Below are 24,669 nucleotides of genomic sequence, written 5' to 3' on the forward strand. Positions count from 1 at the left end.
CTTCCCTTTGAGATTCCACATCTGTTCCCTTCTTCCATGTCTCTGGATCTGTTTTGTTCAACAGTTTATTTTGTTCATTAGATTCCACAGATGAGTGAGATCATGTGATGCTTGTCTTTTTCTGACTGGCTTATTTCACTTAACATAATACTCTTCAGGTCCCTCCATGCTGTCTCAAAATGTAAGAGACCCTTCTTTTTTACTGCTGCACAGTATTCCATGGTGTAAATGTACCGCAGCTTGTTTATCCACTCATCTACTGATAGGCACGTGGGCTGTTTTCAAATCTTAGCTATTATAAATTGTGCTGCTGTGAACATCAGAAAGAATATATGCTTCTTAAGTGATTTTACCACTTAGAAATAATCAATATGCCATTGTGGGATATCTTGGGTTGGCCTGCCCTGGGCCCCAATAAGGGCTATCTTTCACTTTGTGGCTGAGTGATATTCCATTATATGAATATACTACCTTTTGTTTATCTATTCACTAGCTGATGGACATTTGGGTTATTTCCACTTTTTGGTTAGTATGAGTAATGCTGTTACAAACATTTGTGTAAATGTATTTGTGTGGACCTATGTTTTCAATCCTCTTCGTATAAACTTAGGAATGGAATTACTGGGTCATATGATAACTTTGTTTAAATTTTTTTTGAGGAATTGACGAACTCTTTTCCACAGTGGCTACACCATTTTACATTCCCACCAGTAGTGTATGAAGGTTTCATTTCCTCTACATCCTCAACACTTGTTATTTTCTGTTTGTTTTTAATTCTAATAGGTGTGAAGTGGTATATGGTTATGGTTTTCATTTACATTTCCCTAATGATTTATGATGCTGAGCATCTTTACATGGGCTTATTGGCCACTTGTATATCTTTGGAGAAATGTCCATTCAAATCATTTGCTCATTTAAAAAATGGTGTTTTCATTATTGAGTTGTAAGGGTTCTTTATATAATGCGGGTACTAGACCCTTATCAGATATGTGCCTTGCAAATACTTTCTCCCCTCCAGTGGGTTTGCATTCTTGATAGTGCCCTTTGATGCACAAAAGTTTTTAATTTTGATGAAGTACAACTTATCTAGTTTTTTACTTTGATTACTTGTGCTTTTGGTGTTATATATAAGAAACTTACCTAGTCCAAGGTCACAGAGATGTATACTTTCTAAGAGTTTTATCATTTTAACCCTCACATTTGTCTTTAATTTATCTTAATTTTGAAAGCAAAAATACCACCAATTTTCCTTACACACTGTGCCTCTTTCTCTTTAGGCTCTTCCTCAATCTCTTTAAAGACAAAATCCATCAATGTAAATAGAGATAATAGGAACCACCTCAACTGATGAGTTCAAAGGAACTGGCAGTTTCAGGAAGGTCCTTCTTATACAGCTTTACAACTATAGCTTTTCCAATCCTAAATGATGCTGCAGAGTAGCCTCTGCACAAGAACCTTGCACTTTCCAACTCCTTGCTCAGCTGCCAGCAGTCCTGCTACCATCCTTTGTAGAAGTGAATGTTGGTGCCACTTTAAGTTTTAGAGTTTAAAGGAATTTGGAACATAGATCTGATATCCTGCAAGTTACTAGGGATTAGCAGGACTTTATGGTTACTGGGGTTCCAGCCAAAATATATCATGAATCAAGAGTTTACACACACTGACTGAAAAAGAAAGAACTGTGAAGCAAAAAAGAGAAGTCTTTAAAATTTAGTAATTAGAGTAAAATGGAAGGTAAAAATAACTGAATTTCTCATAGATAAAAACAAATTCTGTGTGCAGTTCAAAATCTGTACTTTATATAAGAAGCATAGATTATATTTTCTTACCTCTTGAACGTTGAACCTTAGGATCTCCTTCATATAAGTAGGCAATAATGTCAACAAGGTATAAAAAGTCCAGTTATAAGAAAAGTGTGCAACGACAATGGCCCAAAGTGGCAGGGATTTTAGCATGGGTATCCATGGCACTGACTTCTGTGAAGAAAGCTGAAAAAACAAACAACCAGGCGCATTTAAGATAAGCTACAGCTATGTTTAGATCTGTACCTTATTAGCCAAAATCCCATCTAGAACACATTATCAGCCTTGATTAGTAAATTCCAGATTTTTAAACCAACTCTTTAAAAATATTATACAGTAATAGAGTCCATTTTTCAAATTAGAAGAAAAATTGAAATGTAATTAGAGTGATAATGTCAACTCCAAACATTCCCTTTGAATGGCAGAAGTCACCCACAGTTATAGAGATAAAAGAGGTCTGCAACCTCCCCATCCACCCCTATTGCTTGAAAAGTTAGAGACAAGAGGAAGGACAAGATCAGTCTGGAGATTTTAGAATTTAAAGGAATTTGGAACATAGATATATTTTATATGGCTTTGAAACCCACAAAGGAAATGAATCACACTTCTGTGTTGAAAGGTACATGTTTAAATGTATCTGATCTCTGGAACCTAAATATATTCTGAATAATGTACCCCCCCTTTCCAGAAAAAGAAACTTTAGTGTGAAATATATAATAATTTTAAGATTCCTGCTGCATGTACTTGCATGTCGTGACAGTGATGTTTTAATTAATTTATAAAATATATTTTTGTTGTTTTCAGAGAGGAAGGGAGAGGGAAAGGTAGAAACATCAATGATGAAAGAGAATCATTGATCGGCTGCCCCCTGTACACCCCCTATTGGGGATCGAGCCTGCACCCAGTCATGTGCCCTGACCGGGAATTGAACCATCACCTCCTGGGCTATTTTAATTTTTTTTTAGAGAGAAAGAGAAGCATCGATCCGTTGCCTCCCATACATGCCCGACCAGGGATCAAACCCACAACCTGACCAGGAACGGAACCGACCACCTTTTGGTGTACAGGAAGATGCTCCAACCAGCTGAGCCACACTGGCCAGGGCTTAACAGTATTATTTTAGAAGAATATATGGCTCTGATAATAGCATTTCAACAATATTTAGGCATAATCTTGTTTGTACAAATGAAGCAAATTTAGCCATACTAGCGTATTTTCACGGCCTATAAATACCAACTGAATTTTTGATAATCTGATGTTTTTGAGAAACACCCAACCAAGAACAGCTATAAGTGGAGTGACATCAGCAAGATGGCCAAATAAGATGTCCTAGACCAGTGATGGCGAACCTATGACACGCATGTCAGAGGTGACACGCAAACTCATTTTTTTGGTTGATTTTTCTTTGTTAAATGACATTTAAATATATAAAATAAATATCAAAAATGTAAGTCTTTGTTTTACTATGGTTGCAAATATCAAAAAATTTCTATATGTGACATGGCACCAGAGTTAAGTTAGGGTTTTTCAAAATGCTGGCACGCCGAGCTCAAAAGGTTCGCTATCACTGTCCTAGACTCACCTGCCATCCATCCATAGATAAAAGTGTCTTTGTGGGAGCTGTGGGATCCAGCTCCATTTGCCAAGGGACCTGGGAGGAGCCTCACACACCTGTGCATTGGGTAAAACAAATACAAATCATGGTCCCGGCCATGAACCCTAAAGGCAGTTATGAACCAGCTCCAGCCCCTTTTGGCTGAGGTCCGGGAGCCCGTGGAGAATATTGACTTAGACAATCAGCCACAAAGAAATCCTGCCATTTGCAATATGACTAGACCTTGAGGGCGTTACGCTAAGTGAAAAAATTAGAGAAAGAAAAATACTGTATGATATAACACGTGTGGGATGGTAGTTGCCAGGGGCTGAGGGGGGAGTGTTGGTCAAAGAGTACAAATTTCTAATTATAAGATGAATAAGTTCTGGGAACCTAATGTACAGCATGGTGACAAAAGTTAATAATACCGTATTATATACTTGAAAGATGCTAAGACAGTAGATCTTAAATGTTCTCTCCACAAAAAGGAATTGGTAATTATGTGAGGTTTGGAAAGAATAGGATATGCACATATTACAGCTTCGTGTTCATTTGTAAACTGGGTACAAAACAAAAGTCTTTTCTCCCAATAAGAATTATGAGATCAATTTACAGCATTTTCACATTATACATTATGTTTCAAGTTAAAGAGGATTTTTTTAAATGTTACTAAGAGAAACTATCCAAGTATCCAGCAGACACTAAAAAAATCCTTCAAGGTTTTAAGGTAGTGCTGTCTAGTAGAATTTTCTACAACAATGGAAATGTTCTATATCTGCATTTCTCAGTGTGGTAACCAGTAGCCACATGTGGCTATTAAGCCCTTGCATTTTGCCTAACACAACAGAGGAACCAAATTTTTAATTAAGTTAGTTTAAATAAGAATTTAATAGCCACATGGGCTTGTGACTACCGTAATGGATGACACAGGTTTAAGGTAAGGCCTTAATGAAGTACAAAACAGCTTTTTCTGATATTCTAGATTTAGAAATTATTATCTTGCTATTGATTCTGAAATATTACTGTTAGAGAAGACCTGTCAATCAGTGTCCACACACACATTCTCTATGGCTTCATTAACCTACATGTTGGCAAAAACATGAGAGCTCTACATTATTCTGAAATGCCACTGGTGATAAATGAAAATACACTGGGAAGGAAAATTTTAAATTGCTCAGATCATCTTTCCAGCCAACATTTTGAAAGCAAATTTTCTTTAGATATTTGAATGATAATGGAATTTCTGATGAAACAGTGAGGTCTGGAATCGTATATGGGGTATATAATTGCTAATTTGCTTTCTTGTCAGTTACATCTGAACACAGAGATAGTTGTACATAATGGGCATGGCCACTGCCAGCGCATGGAAGTTTGAGGATACATAATCCCCTAAACAAAGAAATTCACTCGCTTGGTTCCCCTTGTGACTCTTGGTGCACTTGGCTCGTGACTCTTGTGATTCTTGGCTTCCTTATTTTGCCTGTATGGCCCACAGCCATGCGGACCCCACATGCAATGGACTGCAAGACGGCAGTGGGAAACACAAGCTAAACTACCCTGATGCTGGACTGGACCCGCTCCAACATGGAAAGGAAAGTCTGGACACTGGCTCTGCTTCCAGCTCTATTGAAATCCCAGCTACACTTCTTCTATGACTGGACTAAAGGAAATGGGACTTTGGAAACCCAGGGATATAATTCCATAGAAATAAAGCTTTCTACTATGTCTCATCATCCCTTGTGAGTCTCAGAAAATTCCTTTTCTCGGGATATCACAAGAATCCTGCTCCCAGCAGTAACTGGGGAAGACAAGGCACATACTGCTCTGATAACTACAAAAAAATTATTTCTGTAAAATGTGTTAATTTTCTAGAATACATGAAGGGTAAGGCCATTCAACATATATTGAGTATATTCTATGTGCAACTTCACAAAAAACCGTTTTCCTGTCAAATGCAAGTAACAACAAATTGATTTAGAAAAAGTTGCATGCAATAGATATTCTTAATTTATAGCAACTAACTGTTCAAACCAAGGCCCCCATTTACTTAATAATGTTGCCAAATTGTATACTCTTTCTTAAAGGTATAAAAGCAAAAACAGTTACAAAACATGCTGTTCTCAAGAATTAAGTAAAGAAAAAAACCAATACGAGATCTCTAGGAAAGAAAACCTCTATGGGTGAAGTGGTAATGTCTGTTTATAATTTATTAAAGAGAGATCTTTAAAACAGAGATGTTGATGATCTTAAAGCACTCACAAGTATAGAGCTCATTAGTTATGAGCTGGCCTTGGGAGTTTACTTGTAGAGTTCCCCGAAGATTTTATTGCTCTTTTTGTAACAATTTCTAAATCAGAATTAGAACTATACATGCTGCCATAAATGTAAGATCTACCAACTGTAAGAATGAAATCACATTTCTGCCTGTAAGTATTGACTTTTTCTGAGCTTAATAAGTAAGAAAGCATCTAACTGGAACCTCGCCTATCTGGCTCAGGTCTTCTCTCCACACAGCTGTCAGTATAAGTTCTCTAAAATGCAAGCCTCATTCCGTCACCAAGCTTACAAACAATTCATGGCATCCCAGTGCCTGCATGATAAAATCTGAGCTCCTCAGTGAGACACAGGGGACCCTCTGATCTGACTTCTGCCTACCTCCTGTATCTTCTGCTGCTCTTTGCTTTTCACTTTTAGCCCTACTTAACTGCTGACTTCCTGAGATACTACCCTGTCTCCTGTGCCTTCGCTGCACCATATACTTGGCCTGGAATGCCTGCACATCTCTCACTTCCCCAATCTGTCTGGCTAACTCCAATTTCCCTTTCTAGACTGATCATATAAAGCTTTTATTAGTGAGAAAGAAAAAAGCATCCCCAGGCTATTGTCACCTGAGCTTGCCTGCTTGTAACAACTAGGTCCTGGTGTTCAACTATCGAACTTGAACAAAGCCATTCTATAAACATGATGGAATGAGACAAAAACAAGACCACTCTATAATCATGTCTGAACACAGACAAAATAAGAATGCTATGAACCACAAAAAAGGAGCAAAAATCTCCTCTACTGGCTAACAGCTTTAGCCCCACCTTCTAGAAAAAAATTAAGATAATTATAGAATTGCCACTAACGCCAAAACAGTTCTTTAAATCCTCCCCAAAGTCAATGAATCCAAGTCTAAATTATAACAAGCTCCTAATTCTCACTGAGATGCCCTATGGTTCCTCATGATGTGCCTTCTCCCTCACTAAAACAAATCAAGAAACCCAATTCTGTTCCACTACAGGTATGTTCTTGATGATCTTTGGCCGGGGGGCACTGATACCAGAGGACTTATGACATGTCCCAGGCTGGCTGAGACCCCCTGCCTTCTGTTTCAAAGATTTCCTGTGCATCTGTCTGTTTTTTTAAAAACATTACTTAATTAATTTATGTAATTGATTTTAGAGAGAGGAAGGGAGGGAGCGGGGGAGAGGGAGAGAGGGAGGGAGAGAAACATCCACCAGTTGCCTCCTGCATATGGGATCTAACTGTAACTTGGGTATGTGCCTTGACCAGGAATTGAACACGCCACCTTTTGGTGTACAGGACAATGCTCCAACCAACTGAGCCACACAGGCCAGAGCTTATGTGTCTGTCTTACGGCACTGCATCACGCAGACTACACTATATTGAAATTCTGTTCATTCATGTCTGTCTCCCTCTGGAGATCACAGATCCCACAAGAACCATGTCTTGTTCATTTTCTTTCTCTTATCTTTTAAGCCCCCAGTACCTGACAAAGAAACTAGGACTTTGTAAATTGTCAAAAAATGTTTAAAGGATGAATAAAGTACAGCAGATGATCTAGATCTCTTGGATCCAAGATTTAAAGGTGAAGTTTCACGAAACACATTATTTTATGACATTTCAACTATGATATCATCTGATTTAAGAATGCAGTTTGGGGTTCTATGAAACTTAATCCTTCTAACTCTTCTTGCTTCTGAATATTCTACTTTCTGAAACATATGAAAGAACAAATTAGCTGTAGGTTTGGATAATGGACAGATTTAGACACACATCAAGTAGAGAAAACTTTGGAAAAAAAATCTAAAACTAAAAAGTTTCATAAGTCCATGAAAATAATAATAGAAGAAGCTCGCTGTTGCCCAGCAATGCTGAGAAAATGTGACAAACATATAAAGTTTTATGTGGCAAGACCTGTTAACATGGCATTAAATTCTTTTTATTGGTTTCTTCAAGGAAAAAAGTGGGTGATACATTTGATTAACATCATGAAGGACACAAAGATCTCAAAGTAACTTTCCTTATTACACTGCTGATTTCTTCTAATTTTTTGCTGACCTTTGGCAAAGAACAAGATATGCCATATTTTTCTAAAGTTCAGCAGTTTGTAGATACATTTGTAGCAAAATTTAAAAACTTAAAAGAAATGTAAATGAGTAAATGTTTAAATTCTACCTGCCTATACTTTCTATAAACATTGAAAATATCAATAGTGGTAACTTATTGGGCAAAAGTTTCAAATGAATTATTTTATGTTCTTAAACTAATAAAGTGACTCTGAAGCCATTAATAAAGCTAAGAAAGGACTGTATATATTTTAATTTTTCCTAATGATTTCAGATTATCTTTTATTCTTCCCAAAAGGCAAATATATATATTTTTAATCCTCACCCAAGGATATTTTTCCATTAATTTTTAGAGAGAGTGGAAGAGAGAGGGAAAGACAGAGAAATATCGATGTGAGAGAAACCCATTGATTAGTTGCCTCCTGCATGCACCTTGACCAAGGCGGAGCCTGCATTGAAGGTACATGTCCTTGACTAGAATTGAACTCAGGACCCTTCGGTCCACTAAGGCAACCCAACTAGGGCCAAATATTGTGTTTTCATGGCTTGAGTATTTCTTACATTAAATTATGACAGACTTTTATTTCTGACTTGCTACTGTGTTTGATTAAGTGATAGAAATCTAGCTTTAATAAGATGTTTTTTTCTAAAGATCTACTGTAGAGGGGCAAATAGGTATATATATTAAATGTGCTATCATCGTTAAATCACACTCATTTAAAATACAGATAAAAACATACTAGTTTTCTAACAGCTAACATTTAGAATCCTATTAATAAAAGCCTATGTGGTCGTGATGCCCTCACACCATAACGAGTGATCACCAGGAGGCTGCATGCGCATTGGGTGGGCGGGGGCTTGATGCTGCATGCACAGCGTGGAGGCAGGTCCCTCGGCTCCGGCCTACCTCTTTGGAGCAATCCATCGTTTTTAGAGAGAGTGGAAGAGAGAGGGAAAGACAGAGAAATATCGATGTGAGAGAAACCCATTGATTAGTTGCCTCCTGCATGCACCTTGACCAAGGCGGAGCCTGCATTGAAGGTACATGTCCTTGACTAGAATTGAACTCAGGACCCTTCGGTCCACTAAGGCAACCCAACTAGGGCCAAATATTGTGTTTTCATGGCTTGAGTATTTCTTACATTAAATTATGACAGACTTTTATTTCTGACTTGCTACTGTGTTTGATTAAGTGATAGAAATCTAGCTTTAATAAGATGTTTTTTTCTAAAGATCTACTGTAGAGGGGCAAATAGGTATATATATTAAATGTGCTATCATCGTTAAATCACACTCATTTAAAATACAGATAAAAACATACTAGTTTTCTAACAGCTAACATTTAGAATCCTATTAATAAAAGCCTATGTGGTCGTGATGCCCTCACACCATAACGAGTGATCACCAGGAGGCTGCATGCGCATTGGGTGGGCGGGGGCTTGATGCTGCATGCACAGCGTGGAGGCAGGTCCCTCGGCTCCAGCCTACCTCTTTGGAGCAATCCATCGAGGAGCCCCGGATGGGTGGGCGGGGCCTACCTCTTTGGGGTGATCAATCGCGGGACTCCCACACTGTGAGAGCGCACAGGCCAGGCTGGGGGACCCACCCCCCCCCCTGGGTCCCCTTGTTCCTCCCCCCGGGCCTCTAGTGTAGCTATAAGATTCCTTTCATAAATAACACATTTTATTTTCTACTAATTAAGAAGAAAACAAATTTAAGATTCGCCTGATAATCATTACTCTAGAACAGTAATTTTCAACCAGTGTGCCACAAGAATTTTCAAAACATGCAATATCTGACTATTTAGTCAGGGGCACTGACCTCTTTTCCCTTAGACTGTCAAATTTTAAAAAAAGTCAACAGCCGCCCTGGCCAGTGAGCCTCAATTGGTTGAGCAGCATGTCATGCACTGAAAGAAAGGTCACTGGTTCAATTCCTGTTCAGGGCACATGCCCAGGTTGTGGGCTAGGTCCTTGTCCTCTGGAAGCAACCACTTGATATTTCTCTCTCTCTCTTTCCCTTCTTCTCTCTCTAAAATCAATAAAAACATATTTTACAAAAAAATGACAAGAGCCAACACAACAATAGCCATCTGGTGTAAAGAATCAAAATTATACCTATTTTTTTGGTCAGATTAGCAAAAAATATATACATTTTTTCATCTGCTACAGAATTTTGGTAATTAGTGTGCCATAAGATGAAAAAAGTTGAAAACTGCTGTTCTAGAAGGTTTAAAATAACTTTAAAAATTAATTTTTTCATAGATTTTAGAATTAGATTTTCTCCGGCAAAACAAACCAATACTTTGTACATTTATTTCATTTGCCTGCTCCATTTTGCCTAGAGCATGCATAATGAAAATATGTGTTAAAAAATGGGATCTTCAGCTTCTGGTTAAGATGGCAACGTGGTAAAAACACAAAAACAATTGGTATCTTATTTCTGAAGAAAAAGAGTTTCAAAATTATTTTTAAAATATGCCAAAGTCAATACCTGATTTTTTAACGATGAAAGAATGTATTCCTTTTCCTGGTGAGAGATTGTCTTGTGAGTTTCTGGTGTATTACCAACTAACCAGATCCATAAAACAAACCAAATGATTCCAACAATACCTTAAAATAGAAAAATAATAGTTAAATAAAATTAGAATGCACCAACAGTAATTTTTACAGTGTTGAAAAAATTATGTAATTATAAAATCAATGTATATTGGTTTCAGTTTAGTTTTTATTTCAAGTTCCTCTCATAATTCTTTAATGGGATAATTGCTATCTGTATTATTTCCTATAAATTTTGAAGAGAACAACTTCTGACCATATGACTCTGCCTTTCAGAGTATACCAGACAAATCTTTTATTTTTATTTATTTGCAAAAGTTTATTTAGAAAGTCAGAGGTAGAAGAAGTGAGCTATAGAACCAGCTGAGCTTTGTGGGCTCAGGAAACAAGTTAGAGACAAAAGAAGGGCCCTAGACCTGGGGAGGAGGATGGGGGTAGGCTGGAAGGGGTCAATGGGGGAAAAAGAGGACATATGTAATACTTTCAAGAATAAAGAATTATTAAAAAAAAAAAAAAGAAGAGAAAAAACCCCCCCCCCCCCCAAAAAAAAACCACCAAACCAAATAAAAACCACACCAACAAAAACAAAAAAGAAGGCCCTGGAGCTTAGGAAAAAGAAAGGCAGAGAGACAGAGAGGAGAAAAGGCATGGGTGTGCTCCAGAGAGAGAAAGAACAAGCTGACAAACCTTTTAAAATATAAATTTCCACAAGCTATTATTTCCACAGGTATCTGCTTTGTTTTGTGTTGGTTTTCTTTTGTTTTGATTGCAGTTAGATTTCCTGCATAAAATGTCTTTGTGGCAATCTAATTTATTGAAAACATGTATCACTATGCTAATGAGACTGAGAAGTAAAAGGCCCTGGGACAAAATTAAAACTAACCAGTGAAAGCTTCCTATCTTGCTTGAGAAGAAAATTTTCAAAATATACATTTTTATAATATTCAACATAGTAATTTTTGAGAGTAAGTATAGCTTTAAGTCTTGGATTCAACAGCAGTTTCTATTGAGAAATAGCCCCACACTATTATCACGTCAAAACTCAGCCAGATCATTTTGACCCTATCAACTTGAAAAATAGGTTATCAGTGTTTTAGAGCTTTGTAATTTTGGAGATGATTACTTCAGTGAGTTGGAATATATATATTTTTAACCAATTATAAGACTACTATTACATTTTGGATTCGTTACACTATAATTTAGGTTAAATTTTTCAATGAACTTACCAAAAAGATAGAAGACATAAGTCCAATCCATATAGACACAAATTATTCCAGAAAGAGGGAGAGAAATTACTGTCCCAAGCTGTGCTCCTAGAACAACAACAAAGACTTTGTAAACTTTGGAGAGATGAATAAAGACTTTGTTACCCATTTATTGCTTAAAGAAGATGGGTAACAAATAATGGAGAAGAGAAAGAATGATTCAGATCCTACAAGAACTGAATTAGTCACACGTAAATACAAACAATCCATTTTCTTAAGGAATCATTTACCAGAAAATCCACAATATGTAAAATGTATACGTTAATATGTAGTTCCATTAGTTACAACTATGTAGCTATTACATTAGAAGGCATCTATCAATGTAAGACCTATTATAATATGAATGGGTAAATGTCACATGTGTTAGGAATCCAGGTATCTGAGGTTCAAAGGTGGTCTCTAAGGCTGATAAACATAACCTACAGCAGCATACTTAATGAAATAAGAATGAAACCTGTAATAATCTAATTTGTCCACAATATGTTACAATCAATTGTTTCAGAGAAATAAATAAAATTAATTTTAACTGCCATACACAAGACACCTTAGTGGGTATGATAGGAGCTAAAATAATCAGATATTGTTTCTTGGCTCAAGTTGTGGTCTTAATATTATTCTAGTAGCCCGGTGCACAAATTCATGCATGGGTGGGGTCCCTTGGCCTGGTCGGCGATTGGGGCTGATCAGGGCCATCTCACCCAGTCCCGATTGGGGCCAGCTGGCCAGGGGGAGGGACTGTGGGAGGTTGGCCAGCCACAGGAGGTTGGCTGGGAGCGCACTGACCTCCAGGGGCAGCTCCTGCATTGAGCATCTGCCCAATGGTGATCAGTGCGCATCATAGCAACCAGTCAACCAGTCGTTCGGTTGCTTAGGCTTATGTATATATATAGATTTTAGAAAGTGTTAAGTGTTACAGAGCAATATGAAAGTTCAAATATGAGACAGATTACCTCTGACTTTCAGAGGTCAGGAAAAGATATAAGCAGCAGCAGTGGGCTTTGAAAAGATGGGTAAAATTTAGACCCATAGAAACAAGGTAAGAAGATACAGAGGGAGCTGTAGTAGGATGAGTCAAGGAAGTAGAAAAGCAGAGAGTGGATTTGGGAACTTTGGTTGAAGGAAAAGAAGATAAAGGCTGAAAAACAAGTTGAATAGTTACTGAATATGTCCTCCATGCCAGGTACTATGTGCCAGGGCATAGGCTGGTTGACATGTGTGGAGAGTGGCTATAGCGTTCGGACAGGATCAAGCCTTGGACTGACTTGTGGCAAAGCCACATACAAGTCCCAGCTTGGAGGGCAAAGCCCTCCCAGCACGGTTATAGCCAAAGGCTATAGTTGTAAGCTTGACCTTATAGTCGGACCCTACAGTTTGAGGTAGCTAAGAGATGTGGGCTGCGGGAGGTGCAGCAAGTGCTGCCAAAACAAAGCTAGATAAAAGTTCAGAGAATGGCAACAACAGGAAAGAAGCAGATTTGAAACTCGCAAGAACATTGTAAACATCTTGTCCTTGTTTTGCTTTGTGTGATCTGACTATAAAATAAAGCTTTGGCTTACAAGCTGTGTCACTGTATCCTCAACCAGGCACAGTGATCCATCTGTCCCCAACTGTATTCTCTTGTCTGTTTTCTTTAATCCTTCACCACCCCTCCTCAAGTTCACCACTGACCGTGCTGGACATGGTTCAGACATGAAGTGGTGAAGAGTGTAAAAAATGTTGACTAATAATTCGAGGTTAGACTGTATTCAATTGGTCAAGGGGAACCGCAGATAGTACCTGTTCTTGAACTTATAATCAGATTTCTCATGCTAATTTCTATACAGCTGTAAGAATCATCTTCTTAAAATATAAATTGGATTATGTCTCTCTTTTGACTAAAAACCTCTGATATCTATGCCCTAGCAGGGTGCCTCAGTTGGTTAGAGCATCATCCCATACACCAAAAGGTGGTGGGTTCAATTCCTGGTCAGTGTACACACCTAGATTGTGGGTCTGATCCCTGGGTCAACCGATTGATGTTTCCCTTTCTCTCTCTCAAAATCAATAAAACCATTTCCTTGGGTGAGGATTGAAAAAAAAAAACAAAACCAAAAAATAAAACCCTCTGATGTCTCCGCATTATATCTTGGAAATGAAAATCCTCATTCTTTCCTGTAGTCTATGAGGCCTGATATTATCTGGCTCTTGTCTATTTCTCTAAACTTTTATGTAATATTCCTTTTATTCATTATGTTCTAGCCACTTGTAGTGGTTTTTCATTTCTTTGAACCCTTATGTATTTCCTGCCTGAGAGCCCTTGTACATGTTGTTCTGATGGGCTGGAATGATCTTTTTTCTGCTCTTTGCATGACTAGTTCATTCTTACCCTTTAGATTTTAGCTTGTAAGTCACCACAGAGAGGCCTTTCTGTATTTAACAGCAGTCAGGTAAAAAAGATTTAATTCAGTTAACAGAAGGCTCGAATTCTTGTGTAATCTGGTAAAATTATAATTCATATATAAAGCCTATGCTATCTCACTTATAGATAAAAATGATGGCAAATAAATGCATAGAAAAAAGATATATGAAGAGAGGGGTTGAGAGTCATGATATGTGCATTAGACGATAAAATCAGAAATCACAATTTAAGAATGAGCCTTCAATTTTCCAGCCATAGGACTTTAGAAAAAAACATAGCATCCTCACACTGGCTGGTTTTGCTCAGTGATTAGAGCACTGGCCCTCAGACTGAAGGGTTGGAGGTGGATTCTGGTCAGGGGCATGTGCTTCAGTTGCAGGCTCAATCCCCAGCATAGGTTGGGTAGCATGCAGGAGGCAACCAATGGCTGTGTCTCTCTAACATAGATGTTTCTGTCTCCCCCCTCCATTCCACTCTCTCTAAAAACAAAATCAATGGAGAAAATGTCCTCCAGTGAGGATTAACAACAATAAAAAACCCCCACAAAAAACCCCATAGCATTTTCTATACCAGCTAGAGGCCTGGTGCATGAAATTCGTGCACTTGGGGGGGGAGGTCCCTCAGCCCAGCTTGCACCCTCTTGCAGTCCGGGAGCCCTTGGGGGATATCTGACTGATGGCTTACTGGGCCTAAGCTGGCAGTCAGATATCCTTAGTGCTGCCTCAGAGGCGGGAGAGGCTCCTGCCCCTGCCGCTGTGCTCACAAGGCCTGGCTCAGGGCTTCTGGCTGAGTGGTGCACCCCCATGGGAGCACACTGACCACCAGGGGGCAGCTCCTGAGTTAAGCGTCTGCCCCCTGGTGGTCAGTGCACGTCATAGCAACCAGTCATTCCACCGTTCGGTCGATTTGCATATTAGCCTTTTATTATATAGGATATCTGGAAAGTCAACATTTTAAAAAATAAATTATGGTAGAAGAAAATAACATTAGTTAGTTAAGCCACATTGCTTTATATAGTTGAGCCAAAGAAAAAAATGAAAAATAAAGTTATACCCCCAAAAGTTAATTTTCCCCCAAAGGAGGCATCTGACATTATATGATGCTGGTGTGCAGGCACTTTTCTCCAAGGTTGTTATGTACATAACCAATTATAGCAAAATTTTTTATAATAATAGTTATCTCACCTGCATATGAAATGGTAAGAAGCTTGCTTCTTTCAAGAGGGGGAGCCCAAGAAGACCACATGGCATGCATGGCTGGAAATGTAACACCCTGAGGAGGGGAAAGGATATTTCTGATGAAATATAAGGTAGTTGTGCTAATGTTTTAAATTCAGTTGAATTTTATTGCAAGAGAAGTTTCTGGATAAGAATCAAACCAGAATCAGGTTCCATAAAGGGAAATGTCTTTATAGTGTTAAGTGACAATACCTTATATGAAGTACTTTCAAAATCTGAACAAAGATTTGTGAATTCTATCAACTGATTTGAGGACTAAGGTAAAGGTTATAATAAATCTAAAAGAACAGACTGAATGATGACATAAAAGATCCCTCTCAAGGTTAATTTTACTCATTCACTTTATTAAAGGCCTGAATGAAATGGAAATGTTACCAACATATATAACTTTTTAAAATTATTTTTTAAATATATTTTTATTGATTTCAGAGAGGGAGAGGGAGAAAGAGATAGAAACATCAATGATGAGAGAGAATCATTGACTGGCTGCCTCCTGCAAGCCCCCTACTGGGGATCGAGCCTGCAACCCGGGCATGTGCCCTTGACTGGAATTGAACCTGGGACCCTTGAGTCCGCAGGCTGAAGTTCTATCCACTGAGCCAAACCAGCCAGGGCACCAATATAACTTTTAAAAATACTGAGCTAATACTGTGGGATACTGGAAGAAATTCAAGTTGATCTTAATTGATAAAAAAAAATGGTCTGGGGGGGGCGGGGAATACATTCAATTACAGTGTGTATAGTCTTTGTGTAGTCTCAATCTCCTTGAACTTCAGTTTCTTTATATGTAAAACAGATACTCCCTATCTTGCATGATTGTTGTAAAAATAAATGGTACTAGTGCTATTATTAATGGAGAGAAGAATATATGCTTTGTACTTTCTGCTAATTCCTTCCCAAAGAAGAAATACTAATAGAAGCAAAAATGACTTAGGCAGCATTCCAAATAGGCAATAATCTGTATCATGGAGCAAGAGGAGGAGTCATTATAGAATAAATCATAAGACATTCAGAAATGTCTACCGAGATTATATTGTGGAAAACTTTATTATAAAACCCTAGGCACAATGTAGGTATATTTTGTGGTGAATCAGATGCTAGGGATGAGAGATGCTGACCTAATTTTATGGATGAGGCGATGTACATGTGATACATATTGGAGGAATAAAGAAAGACAAAAGAACCTCAGAATAAACACAACTTAAATTCTATTCAGAAATAAAATAGTCATTTGAGATAGCAGTAGTAATACAATCAATATGCTAAAGTGCTAAATTAGTAGCATCAATAGACAGTGTGCTAAAATATGAGAATACATGCAGCAAGGAGATTCAATACCTGGAACAGAGAAAATATGCTACAATTAAGTATAATCTACTTAGGTAAGGAGAAGAGGAACCTGGTAATACAGGGATAATTTTTATTTTGTAGTTAAGAGGGATTTATTTAGTACATCTCTATTTGATAAGGACAAAATAAGAATGTTCAGATGAGTGATCAAAGCTTAAATTAAATTAGTACTTGGCAATTTCCAAAGTACTCTAGCAATCATTATCCATTTGAGCTGTGACTGAATATGGGGCAGGTATTTTAGTCCCAATTTTAAAAAAATGATGGAATTGAGGCCTAGACATTAGGACTTACCTAACATTTTCACAGTGAAGGTATTATTCAAACTCTGTTTTTATGACTCCAGTTAGTGGTTTTCTAACATAGCATAATATATTACTACCTGAAATAACTTCATGCTCTACACCAAATCCAGAGGCCACTATTTTGCTTGGGTTAGAGAAGTGTTAAGAGAGAGAAAACTAACCTATGCCTTGGTTTCATGGGTAGAAGTTAAAAGAAACAAAAAGAAATCCTTATTTAAAGATGGAGGTACAAATACGAAATGCAAAGGAGAAGTGGAAAGGAAAAAAGATAAGGAATTAAAAAATTTTAAAATGATAAAAGTCTTAGGAGGTGAGGGAGAAAAGACATAAAAATTAATAATAATTCTAAAAGCAACAGAAAGAACAGAAGAATCACAGAAACAAAGAAACTTACATAAAATGACAAATAAAATAATTTAAGTTAAAGGATCAGAAAAAAGAACAAATGATATAGAGGAAGTTCTTTGAATAAGCAACAAATTTAAAAGTAAAAAGGTAATTCAATAATCTATTGTGTAAAATGTGTTTTAGGTCTGTGCAATCATTGACACAGCAGAGATAAACTATGGCAAAAGTTCCAGAGGTCTGTCTTAACTGTTTTAACAGTGTTTTATTTTATTAGCTCCTAAAGTAAAAGAGAGAGCTATGGAATGTCTCCTGGAAAATGTTTTCTCTGCTCTTTCAGTAAAGCTTCCAATGTCACGGTGCTCCCACTCGAGACTTTATTGACCATAAAGGAAATCTACTTAGGTGATTTCCTAGTTAATCATCTTTCTCATTAAAAAAATAAATCCCTATTATCTTCCAATATTAATTTTTGGTTCATATTCATACCAAAGAATGGTATCTTTAAAAAGACAAGAAAGCTATATAAAGTAAGAATAAAACCAGAAGAGAGAAAAAAATTACCTCTCCTAGTCCTTCCAGTGCTCTGAGTGCAATGAGAGCTCCAACTCCGATATCTGCAGCAATGGGCGTAAACAGGGTGAAGACAGCAGTGCCAAGGATCCCAAATCCTAGCAGCAGTTTTCCCCCCACTTTGCTGGCAACATATCCTCCAGGAATCTGTGTGATGATGTAGCCATAAAAAAAAGAACCAAGAATCCATCCTTGAGTTTCTGCATCCCATTTGTACCTTTTACCCTATAAAGAGTAGAAGGGAGGAAAAAAACACCAACCTTATAAGACCTTCATTAAACAGCTCCTTTATCTTACTGGCATGTTAAGTACATAAAAATGTAATTCTGAACCACTTTTTTAGACTGAAGAACACACAAACTTTCTACAAGGTAGGCGAGTCACCATGACACAGGCATGCAGTTTCTTATCTAGAAGTGAATGGAAAATAATTGAAAGACAAAAACTTCAAGAAGGCTTGCTATTTTATGAAACTAGATTACAGGATGAGTTGCAGAGGTTTTGTAATGATCAGGACCAAGAAGGCTCAAAAAAGAGGCACAGGCTTAATCCAGAAAGCTACTAAATAGGCTACTGTAATGGCTGAGCCAAGCTTTGAAGCCAGGCCTGGGTTCCAGGCTAGCTCTATTACTTACTGGATTTATGTTCTGGGAAGAATAAATGAAAATGCACATAAAATAAGGCCTGACACATACTAAGCGTTCACTTAATGTTGGATATTAGTATACATAAATATGGATCATTAATATCTCCCCATTTCAGACCAAGCACTTGAATAAGCATATAGAACAATACAAAAGAACAAGAATTTAAACCAAGCCACAAACTTCCCACAAACTTCATGTGAATAGGAAATGTTGTTTAATTAGTAGCAGCACATAGTAAGGTAATAATGAAGATTTAGTAAGTGATCTGAATATTTGACATTTTTAATAGCTGTATAACCGAACCAATGTGTCAAGAACCATTCCAGGATTTCTCTTTATAAGGCAGATGAAGATAAGTAGCTAGATCAACAAAAGCATTTGCAAAAGGGAAAGATACAAAACAAATCCCTAATTATCCTTGTTTATGGTACCAATTTGTAGTGTATCTGTACAATTTTAGGACTTTAGTTATACAGTTATATGTCAAAGGTTGGCATGGGCAAAAGTGGGTGATATGTACCCAAATATGTATTTAGCAACATTAGTTAAGTCAAATGTAAAGATTTTCTGTACATGTGCTTCCTTGGGTAAGAAAACCTTGCTTGAATACTTTCATTTGTAAATGGCAGCGGAGACTCACCCAAGTGTGATCTGGCTCCTTTGTGAGCACTGAAAATGGATGAAAATATACTCATAAAAAAGGACACCAGGCTTTTCTCCCTGTATTGTCTCCCTGTGTGATAAGCAAAATAAAATACAGTCACGTGCCACATTATGACATTTCAGTCAATAAGGGGCCACATATAGTCAAGTGGTACCATAATATTATAACGGAGCTGAAAATTTCCTTTTGCCTAGTGACACTGTAGTGCAACACATCACACAAATACTTCACATTGTGTTACAATTGCCTACAGTATTTCGTACAGTAACATGCTTTATAGGTTTATAGCCTAGGAGCTGAAGGGGAACAGAATTTATTACCCCCAAATATGTCTATTTGGCATAAGGATTATGCTAGGCTGGTTAACTTTATTTTAAACAGCATATATGGGAGAAGCTCTGAAAACCAAGTAGAAGTTACTCTGTGAAGAGATTAGCCAAAAAACATATATCCATAGCCCATCTTTGCAAACAACAGTGTGATGAAGGCCAGGGAAGGGGGGGTACTGGGTGGAGGTGGGCAAAGGGGGGGAAGGGGGACATCTGTAAGTGTCAACAAAAATAAAACAAAGGACATTTAGATTTTAAGAAATCTCCATTTGTAAGGGTGTTTTGCTCTCTATACCTGGAAGGTGGGGATGACCTCATCTCAGTGAAGAAGTATATGACTTAAACCTCCATAACAAACTTACCCTTGTGTACTGGGCTTTTCCTTTTACTAGACTGACAAACAAGCAAACTTCCTACAAGGTAGGTGAGCCACCATGATACAGTTTCTAGAAGTGGATGGAAAATAAATGACTCCCTAGACCCCCAATATCTTCTTTTGTCTTTAGCTGAAGATGATCTTTAAGGTAGTGTCTTCAGCCATTTTGGCAGTTTACTCAGTTTTCCTGTCTCTCCCATGTTTAAAGGAAGTGTACATGCTATTAAACTTTTGTTTGTTTTTCTCCTGTTAATCTGTATTTTATTACAGGGCTGTCTAGCCAAGAACCCTTAAGGGTAGAGGTAAAATTATTTTTCCTTCCCTACACTGCAATAGGCTATACCATATAGTTTAGGTGTGTAGTAGGCTATAACATCTAGATTGGTGTAAGGGCACTCTATAATGTTCACACAATGACAAAATCACCTAATGGTGCATTTCTCAGAATGAATCCCTGTCATTAAGTGGCACATGACTGTATTCTGTGGGAAACTGATATAGGGTTGAGCCTCGGACTGACCTGCTGGCAAAGTCACAAACAAGTCCCAGCTTAGAGGGCTCAGTCCTCTTAGCATAATTAGGCTTGACCTTATAACACTCCCCAGATCTTACCTGGGAAGCTAATGGGCTGAGGGAAGTGCAGGGAGTGTAAACATGATCAAAACAGGTGAAACTCACAAGAACTGTAACTATGGTAACCACTGCATTGTTTACCTCAGACTATAAAAGGTCGGTGTGGACTGAGCAAGGGTGGAAGTCCTTCCTCTTGAGTTGGACTAACCCGCCTGGTCCCCCAATATTTCCAAATTATCTCTTGTCTTTTCTATTTCATTTGTGTGCAGCTCCTCTTCCAGATATTGAACCCTGAACCACGCGGGACGTGGAGGGAAACATTTACGACAGTATTCAAAGTGTTTAAAACTCAATTCTGAACAAATGATAAACACAATGATCAATTCCACTATAATATGAGGCAGGCAAAGTGACTTAAATGACTTAGTTTAGGCTTGTATAAATTTTGGAAAAGAATGTCCTAAGAAATTGATCTAATCTTATTTTTCATCCTGTAGTTTAGATGATCTAAGCTCTCTTGCAACAGTAGCTTTATAAGTAAAACAGCTATTAAATAATAGACCCATAAAAATTATTCAGCAATACATTAAACAATCAAATTTTCTGGTGTGAGGGAAGAAGAAATTTTCTTCTACCCTCCTAGGTTCTTTCAGCTTCTAATAATTAGATCTACATGAGACAGATTGACAAATTTAATTACCTCTGTGTGAGAACCCACGTACTAGTACATGAGGAGTCAGAGAGCCCACGTACATGAGAGGTTCAAAAACAGAAAGGGAAAATGATCTATAATAATAAAAGCATAATATGCTAATTAGACTAGACGTCCTTCTGGACATACTTCTGGACATCCTTCTGGACGGCCGAGCCCCTCGCACGAATTTTGTGCATCAGGCCTCTAGTGTATATATAACCTTCTGAAGTAAGGATAAGGTAAGGCACTTAGGAGCTTCAGAGGAGAGGAAGGTTACTGCAAAACAATAAGAACAGACATGTTCAGTAATTAGAAGTTTGCCCTGGTTATTTCTGGTAATAACTCTTATTATGGGCAAGGCCCCCCATTTAAATTCTTTAAGGGAGCAGTAAAAGTTTCTCACAAGGCTGCAACTCAAAATAATTCACATGCCAAAGGGGCACATCTTGGGGTGGCCTCTTCTGAACCCTTTCAGTCCTGCCTTTGAAACTTCCTGAGAAGTTACATTCTAGAAAGTAGGTTGATAGATTGTTCCACATCTCAGTAAAAGAGTCTTTGTCTTGAAAATAGATCAGTTTAATTAAACAGTTTTATCTTATTTCAGGAGCCAGTGATGCAGCTGAGTTCCAAAGTTAGGCCTATGGTGCAAACAATCAAGTATTTAGGAGGTATCCTTATAGAAACAAAAGAAAAACTATAGTTAATGATTGAGCAGACTATAATCCCAGTTTCTGAATTCTGAAGGCAGTCAAACCTGAGACCCTTTGGCTCGTGGGCCAAAGCTCCAACCACTGAGCCAAAAAGTTATTAAATCTTTTCAAGTGTCTTGTCAGGGTTCAGCTTGGACAATATTTCTGGCAGTATTAAACAATATCATGGACTTGTAGGGGCTCAGAACAGGCCTCCCCAAATGTGCTACTTTGCAATGTGAATTATTTTGAGCTAAAGACATTAAGACATTGCAGGCTTATGAGAAACTTTTACCTCTCTCTTAAAGAACTAGGGGCCTTGCCCATAATAAGAGTTATTACTAGAAATAACTTACTATGGCCTATCTATAGGGCAGGGCAAATTTCTAATTCTAAACATCTTCTCTCCCTATAGTTCTGTAATGACCTCTTGAAGCCGCCCCCAGGGCCCCTTCTCTTATACTTAGGTCAGAGTGCCTTATATAGGCTATCCCCCCAAAATGTATACTCACACTTTGCATAATTATAAAGGCAATTTATTAAATACATTCCATTTTCAAAATTGAGCTATCAGCTGTTATCAGCTGTTAAAGTGTGAATACATTTTTAGGGGGGACACTCTGTATACCTCATTTTAACTTTCTATCCCTGAACCTCTCATGTGTGTAAGGTCTCTCACTTTCTCATGTATGGGGGGTTCCATGTACCAGTAGATGTTTTAAATTTGGTTATTTTCTCTTGTTACTCTGTCTCATGTGTATTTGATTATTAGACCAGCCGAAAGAACCGTGAGGGTAGAGGAAAAGTTTCTTCCTTCCCCACTGAATGAAGAGGATGCAGAAGTCATTACCTTCCAGAGTCATTTCCTCTGATAGGCAAAAGAAAACACTGACAGTCTGCATGTCCCAGGCAAGCAGAAAGCCACTCCAAGCCCTTAGGACACAGGCAATAGCTATCCCTGGGAGAAAGAGGATCAATAATCAATTGGTCTGGATTTGGGAAGGAAGGAACAGTATGAAATTTTATTTCCCTCTCTCACTGGGCTCATGAGGTAATCCATTTACAAAAACTTTTGGGCATCCTCCCTGAGTTTAAGAATTATCTAATTATGGCCTTTAGATTTGGCCTTAGACCAAGGAGTGAAAACTATCTGAGGAAAATCATCTGTAAGGACTAATGTCAGTCATACAGTCTTTTATTTTAGGTACCTTTTATCTCTTTAATTTCTAATTTGCTCTTTCCAACAATCACTCAATGAAACATTTTTTCTTCTTCTTTAGCATGTCTAATTAATATTGCTTGAGCGGTGAATTTATATGCCTTTCGTTTTATAAAAGTAGGCAGGGGAAATGTTTCCCAGTGAGAGACAATGTCCACCCCTGTAATACATCAGGTAAAAGAGACCCAGTAACTTCACATAAGCTTTCTTAAACATTCAAATTTTCATAATCTTATCAATCCCTATATTCTATATTACAGTGGGGCCTTGACTTACGAGTGTCCCGACTAACGAGTTTTTCGAGATACGAGCCGTCTCTCGGCCCATTTTTTGCTTTGAGTTGCGAGCTAAAATTCGGGTTACGTCCGAGCCAGCTTCAGATACCCCACCACTAGTTGGCGCAGCGAAACGTCACAGTGATTTGACATACGAGTAATTTGAGTTATGAGCTCTGTCACGGAACGAATTAAACTCGTAAGTCAAGGCCCCACTGTATTTTAATCTAATTGAAGCCTGAGTCAGGAGTCCTGGAAGTTTCTCTTTTCTATTCCCTGACCATTTACCCACAATTGTGTAAAAAGGTCCCCAGTGAAGGGTCCAGCCAAGAGACCCTGCCCTGTTTTCAATCTTTAACTTGATTAACCAGCCTGACCGCTGCCCCAAATGATTGCTGGTCAGGTTTCTCATTGTAATCTCTGTCTCTGACTTTAAAATGTTTTTTAAACTGGGGTAAATAGAACAGATTTGTTTGAGGCCCTTTAATGTTGGGGGACCAACATGGGGCCACTTTGGTCCATCCAGCCTTTTGTAGTATCATAGTAAGAGCTTTGTTTTAACCCCATCAATGTCCATTTTATGTACTCCCTCCCCTTTTTTAATAATCACCTAAAGCTGTGGTTCTCAACCTTGGCTGCACATTAGAATCACCTGGGAATCTTTTTAAAATCCTGATTTCTGGGCCTCATCCTCCGGAAATTCTGTTTCTTTGTTATGGGGTGGGGCCACAACATTAGTAACAAAGAAACAGAATTTCTGGAGGATGAGGCCCAGAAATCAGGATTTTAAAAAGATTCCCAGGTGATTCTAATGTGCAGCCAAGGTTGAGAACCACTAACCTAAAGATTTTCACCCTACGAGTTCTGTGACTCCAGTTTGTTTTCTCTTTGTTTCACAGTTACAATATTTTAAAACAGGCAGTTCATTCTGTTTATTTGACTTCGAAGTCCTTGCTTTTAAGTGCACTTTTAAATGATCTAATCTAATTGGAACATTAGGCACAATTGCCATTGTAATATTAGGTTACACTTTCCTTGAGAGCTGGCAGCAGTTTGGTAGGACCCTACCTGTAAAAAGAGTTTAGCCCATATTCATTTGACCATGTTTTAAAGCTTCTAACCTGATGATTACCAAGCTGAGTTCTTAGGACACAAATATTTTAAGTTGTCTTTTAGTAAGATTTTGCCAATTTTTTCCTTCCCTTTTTATTCTTAAGCGCAGGACAACTGTACTTCCATTGTTTTTTTTTTAAACAGTATCTACAAATATCTGAAGGCAATTAAGAATGGGTCCGAGTGGACTTTTATTTTTCTTCTAATTTCTGTCCTTCCATCTTTTAAAAATGTTTTATATTGACTTCAGAGAGGGAGAGAGAGGGAGAAAGAAACATCAATGATGAGAGAGAATCACTGATTGGCTGCC

General features: G+C 37.9%; 1 protein-coding gene across 4 annotated transcripts in view; it reads right to left on the reverse strand.

Annotated features, from left to right (window-relative positions):
* Window positions 1-24,669, reverse strand: part of SLC17A5 (solute carrier family 17 (acidic sugar transporter), member 5) — a 58,904-nt gene that overhangs the window by 29,143 nt on the left and 5,092 nt on the right. For 3 of the 4 annotated variants that reach the window (XM_014535777.1, XM_014535775.1, XM_005861459.2), the window contains exons 3-7: window positions 17,772-18,005; window positions 15,154-15,241; window positions 11,533-11,619; window positions 10,242-10,360; window positions 1,830-1,988 (exon numbers count right to left, since the gene is read on the reverse strand). In XM_014535777.1, the coding sequence (XP_014391263.1) occupies window positions 1,830-1,988; window positions 10,242-10,360; window positions 11,533-11,619; window positions 15,154-15,241; window positions 17,772-18,005 (687 nt within the window). The remainder of the gene's footprint in view (window positions 1-1,829; window positions 1,989-10,241; window positions 10,361-11,532; window positions 11,620-15,153; window positions 15,242-17,771; window positions 18,006-24,669) is intronic. The other variant, XM_014535776.1, reaches the window with a different exon arrangement.

The sequence above is a fragment of the Myotis brandtii genome, unplaced genomic scaffold (genome assembly GCF_000412655.1).
Source record: "Myotis brandtii unplaced genomic scaffold, ASM41265v1 scaffold151, whole genome shotgun sequence".
Classification (NCBI taxonomy): Eukaryota; Metazoa; Chordata; class Mammalia; order Chiroptera; family Vespertilionidae; genus Myotis; species Myotis brandtii.